Source organism: Pleurodeles waltl, chromosome 11 (assembly GCF_031143425.1).
Source record: "Pleurodeles waltl isolate 20211129_DDA chromosome 11, aPleWal1.hap1.20221129, whole genome shotgun sequence".
NCBI classification, from domain to species: Eukaryota; Metazoa; Chordata; class Amphibia; order Caudata; family Salamandridae; genus Pleurodeles; species Pleurodeles waltl.
The window spans coordinates 240,439,001-240,452,347 of record NC_090450.1 but is presented as its reverse complement, the minus strand read 5'-3'; the positions used below and the strand labels follow the sequence as shown (position 1 = coordinate 240,452,347).

General features: G+C 40.0%; 1 protein-coding gene across 1 annotated transcript in view; it reads right to left on the bottom strand.

Annotated features, from left to right (window-relative positions):
• LOC138265615 (dehydrogenase/reductase SDR family member 12-like) overlaps positions 1-13,347 on the bottom strand; it is a 190,377-nt gene that overhangs the window by 32,300 nt on the left and 144,730 nt on the right. The window contains exon 9 of the mRNA XM_069213482.1: positions 9,085-9,222. Coding sequence (XP_069069583.1) covers positions 9,085-9,222 — 138 coding nt within the window. The remainder of the gene's footprint in view (positions 1-9,084; positions 9,223-13,347) is intronic.

The following is a 13,347-nucleotide window of genomic DNA, read 5'->3' as shown; positions in this document are numbered from 1 at the left end:
GCTTATATTCTCTAGTCCACGTAGCAGTACCCAAATGGTACACGTAGACCTGACTTTGTAGTTTCTGTGCACTGACTAACCTCACAGTAGCCTGACATGGGTAGTATTTGAGTGGTTGCAAACTACAGTCCTATCTTCAGAAAAAATTGCGACCTTCACCAATAGGATGATGCAGGATTAGTGTGTGAGGCCCATGAGCACCACTCCATAACTTAAAGCAACTAACAATTATTCTCGGCGCCAGTTTGACAAATCACCCCAAAACTTTCCAGGAAGGAGCTTTTTTTCTGGAAAGCTTTGTGAAACCTTGCGCAAAAGTTAGTAGCAAAACTAAAAACTCAATTTATAAGGTAGCGTGTTCCTAACTATATTTCTATAGCTCTATAACTACAGTGGTGAATGACATTGCAATATATATATATATATATATATATATATATATATATATATATATATATATATATATATATATATATATATATAAAAAAATCTACTGGCAATTGCAAGTAAGCAGTTATAGTTAGGACCTAGTTTCCATAGAAAAACAGCTATTTGACTTGCCTATATCTTTGCCTCAGTTTGACAAATCTTCACAAAATTATCCAAAAAAGTGCACCCTAGAATCTTGTTTTGCATTGAAAGTTTCAGGGTGATCCGTCAAGCAGGGGCGGAGAAAAAGGGATGGGGGTCAAAAAAGTGTGTTTCCCATATTAATTACCATAGAGATTTTAGACACTACAGCAGCCAGAACTGCTAGACGGAATTACACCAGATTTGGCAGGAAGGTGGCTCTTGGTTCAGAAAGAGTGTTTTTTGTTGTTGGTATAAATCAGTTCGGTAGTTTTTTAAATAATAAAAGAAAACCAGATTTGTATATCTAGGTTTGCAAAAAATTTGAAATACTAACAATCTCTCGCAGAGATCTGATTGGCTGCCAACACTTCAGCCAGGAAGTGCTGACAGCCATTGACACTCTACTTCAGCCGAGTCAAAAAAAAAAAAAAAGGAAATGGAGGCAAGGTACTGTTATTCTACCACTGTATCCTTGGTGCAGGGGTCCCCAGAGACCCCTCCCCAGGGCTAAAAAGCATTTTCTTTAAAAAATAAAAGTCACATTGAAAATCGCAAAAATTCACAAATTTCACCTTTTTGTTTCTAAAAAAAAATGCACGCGCAGTCTCAAGGGCTTGATTTTACTTCCGTCCCAAGGTGGGCCAGGACCTGGGGCATATTATTTTAAGGAGTGGGGGAATGGGGCCACCCCGCTGGAGCGTACTGAAGACCCAGGGACTGCCACCTCCCAGGGGCTTCGCATATAAAGACAGCGGGGAGCCTCATGGCCCACCCTGCACCACTGGGACCACCACCTCCCCGGGGCAAAGTTGTAAATAAGTAAAAGTGGGGGGGTCCTATAGACCCCCTGGGCTCTGGTGACCAAACCTGCCCGGGGCTATAAACAAAGTGTGTGGGGGGCTGCACAGACCCCTGCATCCATGGGACCACCACCTAGCTGTTTTCTTTTGCTTCGTGGAAGCTGGCAGTCCCACCAAGCAAAAGCTAACATAATTCAGCTTTCAGCAAGCGGGAGCTGTCCAACAGCAGGGAGCTGGCTGGGAACATGGGGGCCTTGAGGTCCCCCCCCCACCCCCGCAGTCCCCCAAAATAAAAATAAAAAACTAATTTCAAGGTGGAAACTGCAGTTCTACCTTGAACATGATCAGATGAAGACGCTGGAGTAACAATCACATTGGCAATCTTACAGAGACACAAGTTCACTGGAGACATTTCCTTCACATCCTTTATGCAGCTGTAGAGTAGGAGATGCACTGTACATTTACCCAGTGAGATAGCACTTACCAATTAGTCAGTAGAAAGTACTCCAGTTGGGTACAAAATTTGCACAAAAAGTGTGTCCTCTGATGGATAAATACTCAGGGCAGGATTCATTCTGGCACAATGCTCATCGCACAGAAATTAAACCTCAACAGGAAGCAATTAAACATATAAACAAACGAGGTGTCCACGCTGAAGCTCCACTTCCATAAAGTACTAATCATCCTAACTTTATGGCCAAGGCAAAGCAATTGTGTTTTCTATGCAGTTCCACACTGTAAAGTTATCTGTAATCCTAGAGAAGGTGTTTGCGCCTTGCCTTTTTTGAGAGCAATATCTCATGTAGTGACTGTGACAAGTGGGTTCTTACTTGTCTACTGGTGCTGAGACCCAACCCAGCCGCAGGTTAGGTGGTTATAGAGGATTGCCTCCACCTCTCCTATGTGTGTAGATCTTTGCCACAAATGTACAGATCTGCACACATGGAGGTCTCTGTCTCAGTAGTAAATGTGGGCGAAGAAAAGGGAAGTGACTGGGCAATAAAAGGGTATTTATTACTAAACCAAAGAGGTGAAGGGAAGCCTAAGAAGGGTGTTAGGGAGGGACAAACAAAAAAAACACACCCACAAATGAGTAAGACAACCCCAAATCACAAAAGTTACACCAACATCTACTACGGTAATACGAGTGACAAAAGAGGCTCATATTTATTCCAACCAAGCTGTAGAGTATTTAAACACTACACATAGCCACTTCCTGGCTCTTCAACACACTCATAGAAAGTAATGGAGGCTGGAAATAAAACTAATACTACACATAATATAAAATATTTAAAAGGGACATTCTCATAATTTTTTTAATGTCAAATATATAATTATTTTTGGCCATTTTTCCTTTAAAAAATGTTATTTTATGTCAAATACATTTTATTTATTATTATTGTTATTGAAATGGGTGATGTAAAACATTAAAAAAATATATTGTTTTATTAAAATTTAAATATATCGCAAGAAATCAATTAAAAAAATATGTAGAACTGATGTATCCCACATATTTAAACTTCACTTCATATACATTCAGCACACCCGTTACTGCAAGTTGGAAGGGATTTAACAGGCAGGATCTCTCACTCTCATCAGTACCTGAAAGCCACTGCAACATATGTACTCCACCAAAGTAACATGAAGAAAGACCATGTGGTTCCCTGCACTGATCAGAAATAAAGTTAGCTACAAGATCTATCTCCTCCTCAGTGAAGTTCCTCTTAAGTGCCTAAGTGGGTTAGGTTGCATTCTAGATTGTAGAGCTTGTGTTTTGCATCATGTGAATGAGGAAGTCCCAGGGAAAGAGCAGTAGTTTCAGGTTTTATTGCTATTTTAACATTAATGTATGCTTGGTGTATGTTTTTTGTATGAGTTTCGAATCTGGTAAGTGGTATTTCCTGACTACCTTCCATCCTCAGTCCTTTGCCCGAAAGGAGGAGAATCCCCCAAGGAAGCATTATGTTTATTGTAGTTATTTTACGGTTCGATCTCAATGTCTTGACTTTTATGACCTTGCTTGCAGACTGTTTTAATTCAACCTACCCTTCTCAGATTTAGGGGAGCATTTTCTTCAATATCATCATTGACCGGAAACACATTCAGTTGGCCCATAAAAATATGGGAAATTAGTTTTGTTTCCTTTCATCTCTTTTCCTTCGATGTTATGAACAACTTAGCAAACTTGGTTTGAAACAGGGATGTTGCCAAGCCATGCACCCATCTGTGAGCATAAAAGAGTAAAACAACGTAATCAGTGTGTTCCTAATAACTAATACACACATTGTGGATGTACGAGAAATATAATCTCAGACTCCTAAATGTGTACATTTCTGGTGTAGGGATATTTTAGGTCTCCACACGGAATAGATATTATTCAGCAATAAAGTCTGTAGTGGGTTTATCACCATTACTGTGCAGTCTTGATGAAAAACTATCCACTGTTTTTGTTTGATATTTTAGCTCTCCCTTAAAATGGAAAAACCTTATGCAGAGGTAAGGCTAAGCCTCTCCTTACACAACAAGCGTGAAATACTTAGAAAGACACCTGCTTGTCATATATCTTGTTTTGATAAGAATGGAGACCTTGTCCCTCCTGGAGTCATACCACTTCTTTTCTAAGTGTTGACGGTGTAAAAACAAACCATTATTGAACTTACCTAAATAGGCATATATGCAAAATGGAAGTGGATACATTTGAATATACTGTGTGATACTCCTCTGATTTCTATAAACCCCTATCACAACAGACAGCCACATAGATATATCTGGTCTACAAGTCTGGCTTTTAGATACTGTGAAATAAAGATAACTAATTTCATGAACCTTTAAGAGAGGAAGCATTGATACAAATTAAAATGCTCTCATTAATAGTGGCCTGTTAATGGGTCTGGTAAGTCTAGCCTCCAGAAATAACAATATGAGCTGAAATGTTATCCACAGGGGTTCGAAAAAATAGCCTATTACCGGTTGTACTCTCAGAGTCAATTTAATAAGGGGAATAACACATCAGATTCCTATGTTATTCCTCATTCCCTGACAAATTTTCACCTAGAGATTATTGGCTGCTTTCAGCAGTTGGAGTCTGAGGAGGAATTTGTGTGAGCCTGTGGGTTTTCCAAATTACTCATAATCTTAAGAGGCTATAAAAAACTCTGGTTACCACACCCATTGAAGAGTATAAGCAACTCATAATGATGGACTCAGACGTTTTTTGAAAACATTTGGCAGATACTCAACGACTACAGTTAAATAATTAGCAAAACAAAGAATTCATGGAGCCCCCAAAGAGTTTGCTCCTTGAATTACAGCATTTCAAAGAGACATATGTGAAGTGCAGCATGGCTTCAGGAAAACATGTTCTGTCACTGTGTTTGATCTTCAGTTTCTGTGGAAACATTGCAAAAGTCACAACCTATGGCTACGCAGCCTGTGACTTTGGCTCCAACTTTAATGGTTACCAGTTATGTGCCAGAATTCTACAAATTTAGGAATGTATTTCGTAACATTTTGTTTCAATACATGTTGAAATTGACAAACTGAGTCACACAGAGACATCAAAAGAATGCTAATTGCCATCACAGTAGCGACTCATTCAGTTAGGCAGACATTTAATTCAGGAACAACTGTGTTCTGCGGCTTGTAGCTCTGGTTTCACCATTATACATGATAACTACAGATTGCTGCATACGAAGTGCTGATGGATGAAAAGGTTGGATGGGACACTACCACATTAATAAAAGAAAATAACATCAGTACTTTCTCTTATATCGTCATATCTCCAGATTAAACCATAGGATATTTTGTACTCATTAGTGGCATAAGGACTTGGTAAATGAATACCAAGTTTGTAATATCATTGGTCAATAAAACTGATGTAAAAATGAAGTGACCACAAACATATTGTGGGATATAATACTGCAGGCAAATATATCGTTTTTTAGTGTTCTTTAATTGCATCCATCTTAATACCATTACCATATACCAATACCATTTAATAAACTATTGTAGTATTTAAAAGAGTTATATGATAGTTACATGTTTCTTTACGAACATATTGGATTGAAAAAATATTTGTTATGTGTTCTTTTGCTATGTTAATTTCTTTGGTTGTTATTAATATTTTATGAAGGGCTGTGTGACGCTTTGAGAGTTCGAGTAGGTAAAAGGTTTTAATGAAATTTAATACAGAAATACGGAATTGAATGTAATTTTATTTTTTTAATAAAATATAATAGTGTGATTGATTTTGCTGGTAATATTTTAGGGTTAATTTATTTTGTAGGGTATAATTTTTAATTCATTTAACTAACATTCGTAGTGGGGATTATTGGGGAATTAGTTGGGTAGTTTTTTATCAAATTCTTTTGGATTATAATTATGGTATTTATTTTAATTCAGAAGAATATGCTTACATCTTAGTGTTTTTTCTTTGGGTGGGTAGTATTTGAATTATTAATTAGTATTAATTTATTATATTTAGGTTTTTTTATTTTATACTTAGATTACTTATAGATATAAAATGTGAGTTCAATTGTAAGGTGTATGCATTTTTGTACAATATAAATGTTATTGCTTATAATAAGGGGGTAAAAATGTATTTTTGGTATCAGAAAGTTAGTGTTGTAATGCTAGATTATCTTAAAATAATTTTTGTGGAGTTTCCTTCCAATTCTTGGTTTTGTTTTCATTTTAGTGGAGTTAGAATTGTAAGATTCATGCCCAAGAAATGTTGGCCCTTTCCCTAATATTTGTGAGACTGGCATAGAATAGGACATATCTCCATTTTTATTTAGGCACTTTTCCAATGTTTAGAGGCTGGTGTTTAAATAGTAAATCTGACCCCCTGTATTTATGCATTTTACTAATATTTGAGACTGGAATTAGAATAACAAATTTGACCTAGCGCATTTATGCTGTTCCCTCCAATGCTGTGTGACTGGAATGCCCCCCCTTATTTGTGCACTCTTTGGGGGCCTGGAGTTAAAATATTAAATTTGACCCTCCTCATTTATGCATGTTCCCTAATGTCTGTGGAAGACGTGTTAGAGTAGTAAATCTGACTCCTGCTTTTTATGGTATCCCCTAATGTTTGAGGAAGTGCATTTAGAATAGTAACTCTGACCCCTTTAGGTGCACTCACTTTCCACAAATGTGATCATTTCTATTATTTTAATCAATGCATACAGTTTTTAATGTATATTTTCACATTATAAATTGTGTTCTAAATAAACAAATATGTATTCATAATGTACATATTTAAAAAAAAATCATATATATATATATATATATATATATATATTATTAATAATTTTATAGAATTAAAGAATTACATTCTATTTAAAAGCACAGGTTGTTTTACATATTTTCATATTATTTCAAATGTTTTATGTTTAAAAAAGAATGTAAAACATACACGTAATTTAATGTATATTCAATTCATTTTTTGGGGATTTCTTTGTATACTATTTTATTTAAATCAAAATTATGGTTAAGTGAATTTGTTTAGATATACTGTATCTTTGTACTATTTTGGATTTCAACATTTTTATATTTATTATGCGTATACTGTTGATAATGTTGAACTCATTATCTATATAATTGCATGGGAAGTAGCATACAAAGTCAATATTTTTGTATCACAATATTTTTTTACCCAGTACATTTGTATTCACGATATTGTCTTGGGTCGATATTGTGACATTGTCAACATAAAGCGGTCTGGGAGTGAGAATACCTCCAAATAAATTAAAGGAGGAACTTGAAAGTAGGCACCATGTTCTGAGCCAAAAGTCATAGGTAATCATTTATAACTGTAGGAAACCTGCAGGGCCATGATTTTTTACCTAAAATAAGCTGCAGAAAATGATCGTTCATTGTCAGGAAGTTGCAAGATTGTCTTTGACAAGGTAATCAGGTGCGCTTCACACATGTTTGAAGACAAGGTACTGAATGTCATGTCTCCTGGAAACTTACATTAAAATAACAAAACTATCAAGCATTTGCAATGCAATGGGTCTTGCGTTTGCTTGAGTTAAAGCTATTGGTGTTGTAAATTCCTAACTGGACTTTTCACATAAATTGAAAATGAAAAGTAAAACAATTGACATAAGCTAGCCGATTCAAAGCTCCACGGCCACCATGAGCATGAGTGTGAAGGAGAGACTCAAAAGGAAAAAGAAGTCTGCTTGCAGTCAAATGTTTTGGCAAAAGCGCAATTATCCACGTAACAGGGTCGGTGTTCAAGGCGGTAACAAAAGCGCCCCAAGGAGGGACAATCGTAAAGCATTTACCAATTATACCAAAGGATTTTTGAAAGGCAAGCCTACAAAGGAGAAAAAGTGATGGGCGTGCGGTGGGCGTGGTTAAAAGCCCACATTACTTATAACAAGTCAAAGTGCTTGCACGCTCGACGTAAAAAAGAAGGCTTTACAAATTTTGATTACCACTGTTTCATTGCCTATTCAGTTATGAATACTTCCAAACAACCTCACTGAATTAACACCATTTTGTGACTGTGCACAAAGGCCATGAAAAAAGAAAACTCAAATACAGCAAAGGCCAAAAGGAAGGCACTCACTAATTCAATTACACTTTTACTCTGTTGCAATCGAGGTGCTCCGATCATGATGTAGACAATATTTGCAACCCTATCATTAGAGGTGTAGTGTACCAGGAGCAGTGAAAGTAAATTCACTCCCCGTCATCTGTGGGAGGGTAAAGACAGAAGAAAGACACCTTCAGGAGCCTTGCTATACATGCATGTACTTTTATTATAACAGCCCAAAAAGAATATTACGTGTAACATCTGATGTTCTGATGGGGCTATGCAGTCAAGCACCCGACATCCATTAGTGAGGCCCAGACAGCTTCCCCTACCCATGTAAATCTACTACTCACTGTCTATATGATAACTGGAGGGCCATCACAGTGCCCGTCACATGCGTGGAAGAAATATGTTAATTAAAGCACATTTATGCAAAGGGACTACATTTACTGTGTAAATGCAGTCCCTTTGCTTAAGTCTGTCATGAGTAACAAATGCCATCTATCATTTAAAAGGGCTCTGTTGGTAAGTGGAAAGAACTCTCTGTATGTCCACGTGGAGGCAGTGAGTGTTTAATGTTTATAATTGGGGGTCCAATGAATGAGCTGTGACGTGCGTAAAATGATTTGGATGGAAATGTTAATGAGTGGACACTCCTTTAGCAGCAAGGATATGATTCTCTGCCCTACTGCTATCTATCATATTACAGGTTACATGTCGGTTACAGAAATTACTAAAAACTGACCTTTTCTCTATATAAGTTGTGCCTTGTGTCTGACCCACAGGTCACCATTGGGTTAAAGTGAACTTTAAAAATCTACTAATTACCAGGTTCATTTACACCAGTTGCAGCTTCCCAGGAGTACTATTGAAGTTCTTTGACTATTATCAAAAAGTTATAATTGTTCTCACGATATAGGAGCATGCCTATATAAGAACATTTTCCAGCTAGTTTTATCTTCAGGCCTTTTTCAGAATATGGTACGCTGTGACTGAAGTTATCGTGGTGATCACCTCAAAGTGAAACCACATAATGTAAGATTTCCATGCAGGGAGAGACAGGAGACAAAAGTGAATGGAGTTTGTAATTTACCTAAATGTCATTTTATCTCATGAAAAATATCCCAAAAAGGCAGTGACGGATTACAAAGTATATGTACTTACCCTGAAAAAACAGCCCACTTGGATGACTTATAGCTGCTTTAGAAACTGCCAACCAGACTATGGTGTCTGCTCCTTGCTCTGGGCTCCTTAGTTTTGCCTTCATGAATCTGTAAAATTCAGGCATTGCCATACGAACAGCTAAATGAAAGCAAAAATAAAAATAAGCAATCTTTCAACTGATAAGTTATTAGTTTGGCAAACTACAAACAATATTCAATACTACTACGCACAGGTTAGCCTTGGCCAGAAGAGTATCCTTCAAAGCCCTCTGCATCAAACATTGCCCGCGATCTACCGTCAAATATGATTTATCAACAATGGTTTGCAATTTAGGGGAGCCAACTGCTGGCTTGTCCCACAAAGTAGAGCAGATATCAAACGTATTCCTGCACTTCTTTGCTTTCCACCTTCTGCATAATAGGTACTCTCGCACTGCTGCATCGGTTATGCAGCAGACTATACAGGCATCACTGACAACACCAATATTCAACCTATATAGGTGACACCACAACAGACACCCTTTGAAATCCATGAAACTCAGACTCACAATCACTGGCCATGAGCCACAAGCAGCTTTGGGACTTCGAAAAGAGGTAGGAAAGAGCCATGGAAATGATTTACAACACAATACAATATATTGTGTTCAATCTACACAAAGGATCCACGTTGCTAGCACTGGGGTCATGAAAAGAGGGCAGATGAGTAGCATTTAAGAATAATGTCTCATTGTTGGAAAATGGGTTATTGGTAAGGGCAGGTAGGTACCTACACCTAGCAACAAGCCACTAACCTCCACCTAGGTACAGTTAGGTCTCAGTAAATTAGTCCCAGCTCAACCCTTGGTAGCTTGGCAACGAGCGTCAAGGCTTAACTTAGGAGACAGTGTGTAAAGCATTCAAACATCACAAAACAGTAATCAAATAAAACACAGGAAACAGGTTAAAAATCCAAAACCAATTTATAAAAATAGTTTATATTTTTATCTTTAAAATGACACAAAAACGATTAAAATCGGTTCAGGGGAACCGGAGATATGAATTTTTAAAGAATTATTATTTTTCTAGCGCTTAGAAACAAAAAGCGCCAATCGGGTCATCTGGTTGCACCAGGACCGGGGCAAAGACAAAGTTTCAGGCCGACCACGATGGAGCCCTGCTCGGCTACAAGTCGCGGGAGGCCTCGGTTAAAAAGTTACCTTCTGACTTAGTCTTTATTTTGAAGTTTTTCTTCACCGGGACGAACCTGCCAGTTGAATCCGACCTCCTGGAGCCCTTGTCCGGATATGCGATGTGGGTTTCCTCGGTGGAGATTTTTACCTTCGGACTTAGTCGTTTTTTCGAGATGAAAATCCTTCGACCGGGGTAAACCTGGATCTTGATCCGACGTCCGTGGAGCCCTTCTCGGATACGATGGCTGGGAGGTCCCGGTCAACTTTTTACCTTCGGACTTAGTCTCTTTTTCGGAGGTTTTTCTTTACCGGGACGAACCACCAAGTCAGGCCGGGTCGCGGTTGAGGCAAGCCGGCTAGAATTTCCGCGGCGGGTCGGTCCCTCTCTGGAGCTTTTTTTCTAAAATTCTCAAATCTTTTCCAAACTTCTGGGGCTTCACCCAGATGTTCTTTTAAGGTTCTTTTGGGGTCCACAGCTCACCCCAAGGGTCCAGAAGTTCTGTGATGGTCCTTGGGGGGTGCGGACTTCAACTCCCAGAATGCACCTGGCGCAAACTCCTTTTTGGCCACTGGACAGTGGTCAGCTGGTCACTTTTCAGGAGTTGGTGCAGGGGGACTCTGGATAGCAATTTTTCACCTGTAGCAAACAGGGAGTCCCTCCTTGAACCAGTTGAAGCCAGGCAAAGTCCTTCTTGTGGTGAAGCCCAAGTGTGCAGCTGGTGCAGTCCCTCTGAGTGCAGGTTCCAGGTGCAGGCCAGGGGTCCAGCAGGGCAGTCCTTCTTCTCCTTTAGTTCCTTCTTCTTGAAATTTGGTGGGGATCTGAGGTGTGGGTGCAGGTCTGCCAGTTTTATCCTTGCTCCTGGGTGAAAAGCAGGGGGGGCCTGGTTCTCCAATCAGGGACAGGGTCGTCCCCCTGTGATGACCACTTCCTGGGAAGTGTGGCAAAAATCCATCCCAGAAGGCAACAGTCTCTAAAAATCCAACATGGATGAATCTGATTTTTGGAGGTTACATCTGGCTGAGCCCACCCACTGGTGTGGCTAAAAATCATAAACACCCCCCTCTCCTGCCCTCTCCTAATCTAATCAAGGGGGCACCTAATTGTCTGGGGTTGCAGGATGTGGGGGTGTTGCTGGGTGCTGCAAATGTCCTTCTCTGCCTTTGAAGACCAGTTTGGCAGCCCTCCCCCTTCCTGCCTCACCATCTGCCGAGGGGAGATTCTCTCCCCCAAGCACATTCCTTTGTGTGAAGCCAGGCCACTTCACACCTCATCAAGGCAGCCTGGCAGAAGCTGCTGCAGGCTGGCCAATCAGAGCACAGCAGCAAAAACAATGCAGAGCTGAAATTGGCAACTTTTTAGGTAAAGTCTAAACTTTTTACCTGAACAAGTTATATTAAATCCAACAACTGGAAGTTGTGGGATTTATTACAACAATTAATTTGATACCAAATTCTTGGTATGTAACATTTAAGGAGACTTTAAAATTTAAATTAAAGTCTGCCCATTCTAGCCTATGAAGGCCATTTACTTCAATGAGGGAAACACGAATTTGGCTGTTTTGACCTCATCAGGGCTTATAAATCTATTTATATAAAGTCCCTGCTTATAGTTACATGGCAACCAGCCCTATGGGCACATAGGGCACACCTTAGGGGTGACTTATATGTAAAAATAAGGTAGTTTAAGACTTTGGAAGTACCTTTAATTCCAAAGTCGAATTTGCATATAACTTTAATTTAAAAGCAGCCAGCAAGGCAGGCTTGCTTTTAAAATGACACTGGGCACCTCAGCAGTGCACCTAGGTGTGCACCACCTATGCTGTGGTCCCTAAACCTACATGCCCTACCATATACTAGGGACTTATAGGTAGGTTAACTTAGCCAATTATAATTAGCCTAATTTGCATATCCATTTTACACAGAGCACAGGCCCTGGGACTGGTTAGCAGTACCCAGGGCACAGCCAAGAGTCAGTAACCACCAGTACCTATCCAAAAAGAGTGGGGGTGATCAAGCAAAAAAGGAGGACTTTCCTACACTGCCCCCCCCAGATGAAAGGTGATGGGTACTAACCTACACCCTGGTAGTCCTCATCAGCTAAGTGGAAAAACCTGGAAAGGCCATCTGCATTGGCATGGGCAGTCCCAGGTCTGTGCTCCACTGTGAAGTCCATCCCCTGTAGGGAAATGGACCACCTTAACAGTTTTGGGTTTTCCCTCCTCATCTGCATCAACCATCTGAGAGGTCTGTGGTCAGTTTGTACACGGAAGTGAGTGCCAAACAAGTAAGGCCTCAACTTCTTCAGGGACCAGACCACAGCAAAGGCCTCCCTCTCAATGGCACTCCATTTTTTCTCTCTAGGGAGTAGTCGTCTGCTGATGAAGGCAACTGGGTGATCATGGCCCTCTTCATTAACTTGTGCTAACACTTCCCCAATCCCTTCCTCTGAAGCATCTGTTTGTACTACAAACTCCTTGCTATAGTCAGGGGCCAGTAACACTGGTGCTGAACACATAGCCTGCTTTAGGGTGTCAAAAGCTTTCTGACACTCTGGGGTTCAAATGACCTTCTTGGGCTGTTTCTTGGAGGTAAGCTCAGTCAGAGGGGCCACTATGGTCCCAAAATTCTGAACAAACCTCCTGTAGTACCCAGTCAGGCCAAGAAAGGCCCTGACCTGAGTCTGGGTTTTTGGAGCCTCCCAATCCAGGATAGTCTGGATCTTGGGCTGGAGAGGTTGTACATGGCCTCCACCAACAAGGTGGCCCAGGTACACAACAGAGCTTTGCCCTATCTGGCACTTGCTTGCCTTGATAGTCAGGCCTGCTTGAAGCAGGGCCTGAAGCACTTCCTTCAGGTGGACCAGGTGGTCCTTCCAGGTGGAACTAAATACAGCTATATCATCCAGATAAGCTGCACTGAAAGATTCCAACCCAGATAGGACTCTGTTCACCAACCGTTGGAAGGTGGCAGGAGCATTTTTCATGCCAAAGGGCATCACCTTGAACTGAAAGTGGCCCTCTGGTGTGGAAAATGCTGACCTCTCCTTAGCTCTTGGACTTAAGGCAATCTGCCAATATCCTGAGGTCAGATCAAAT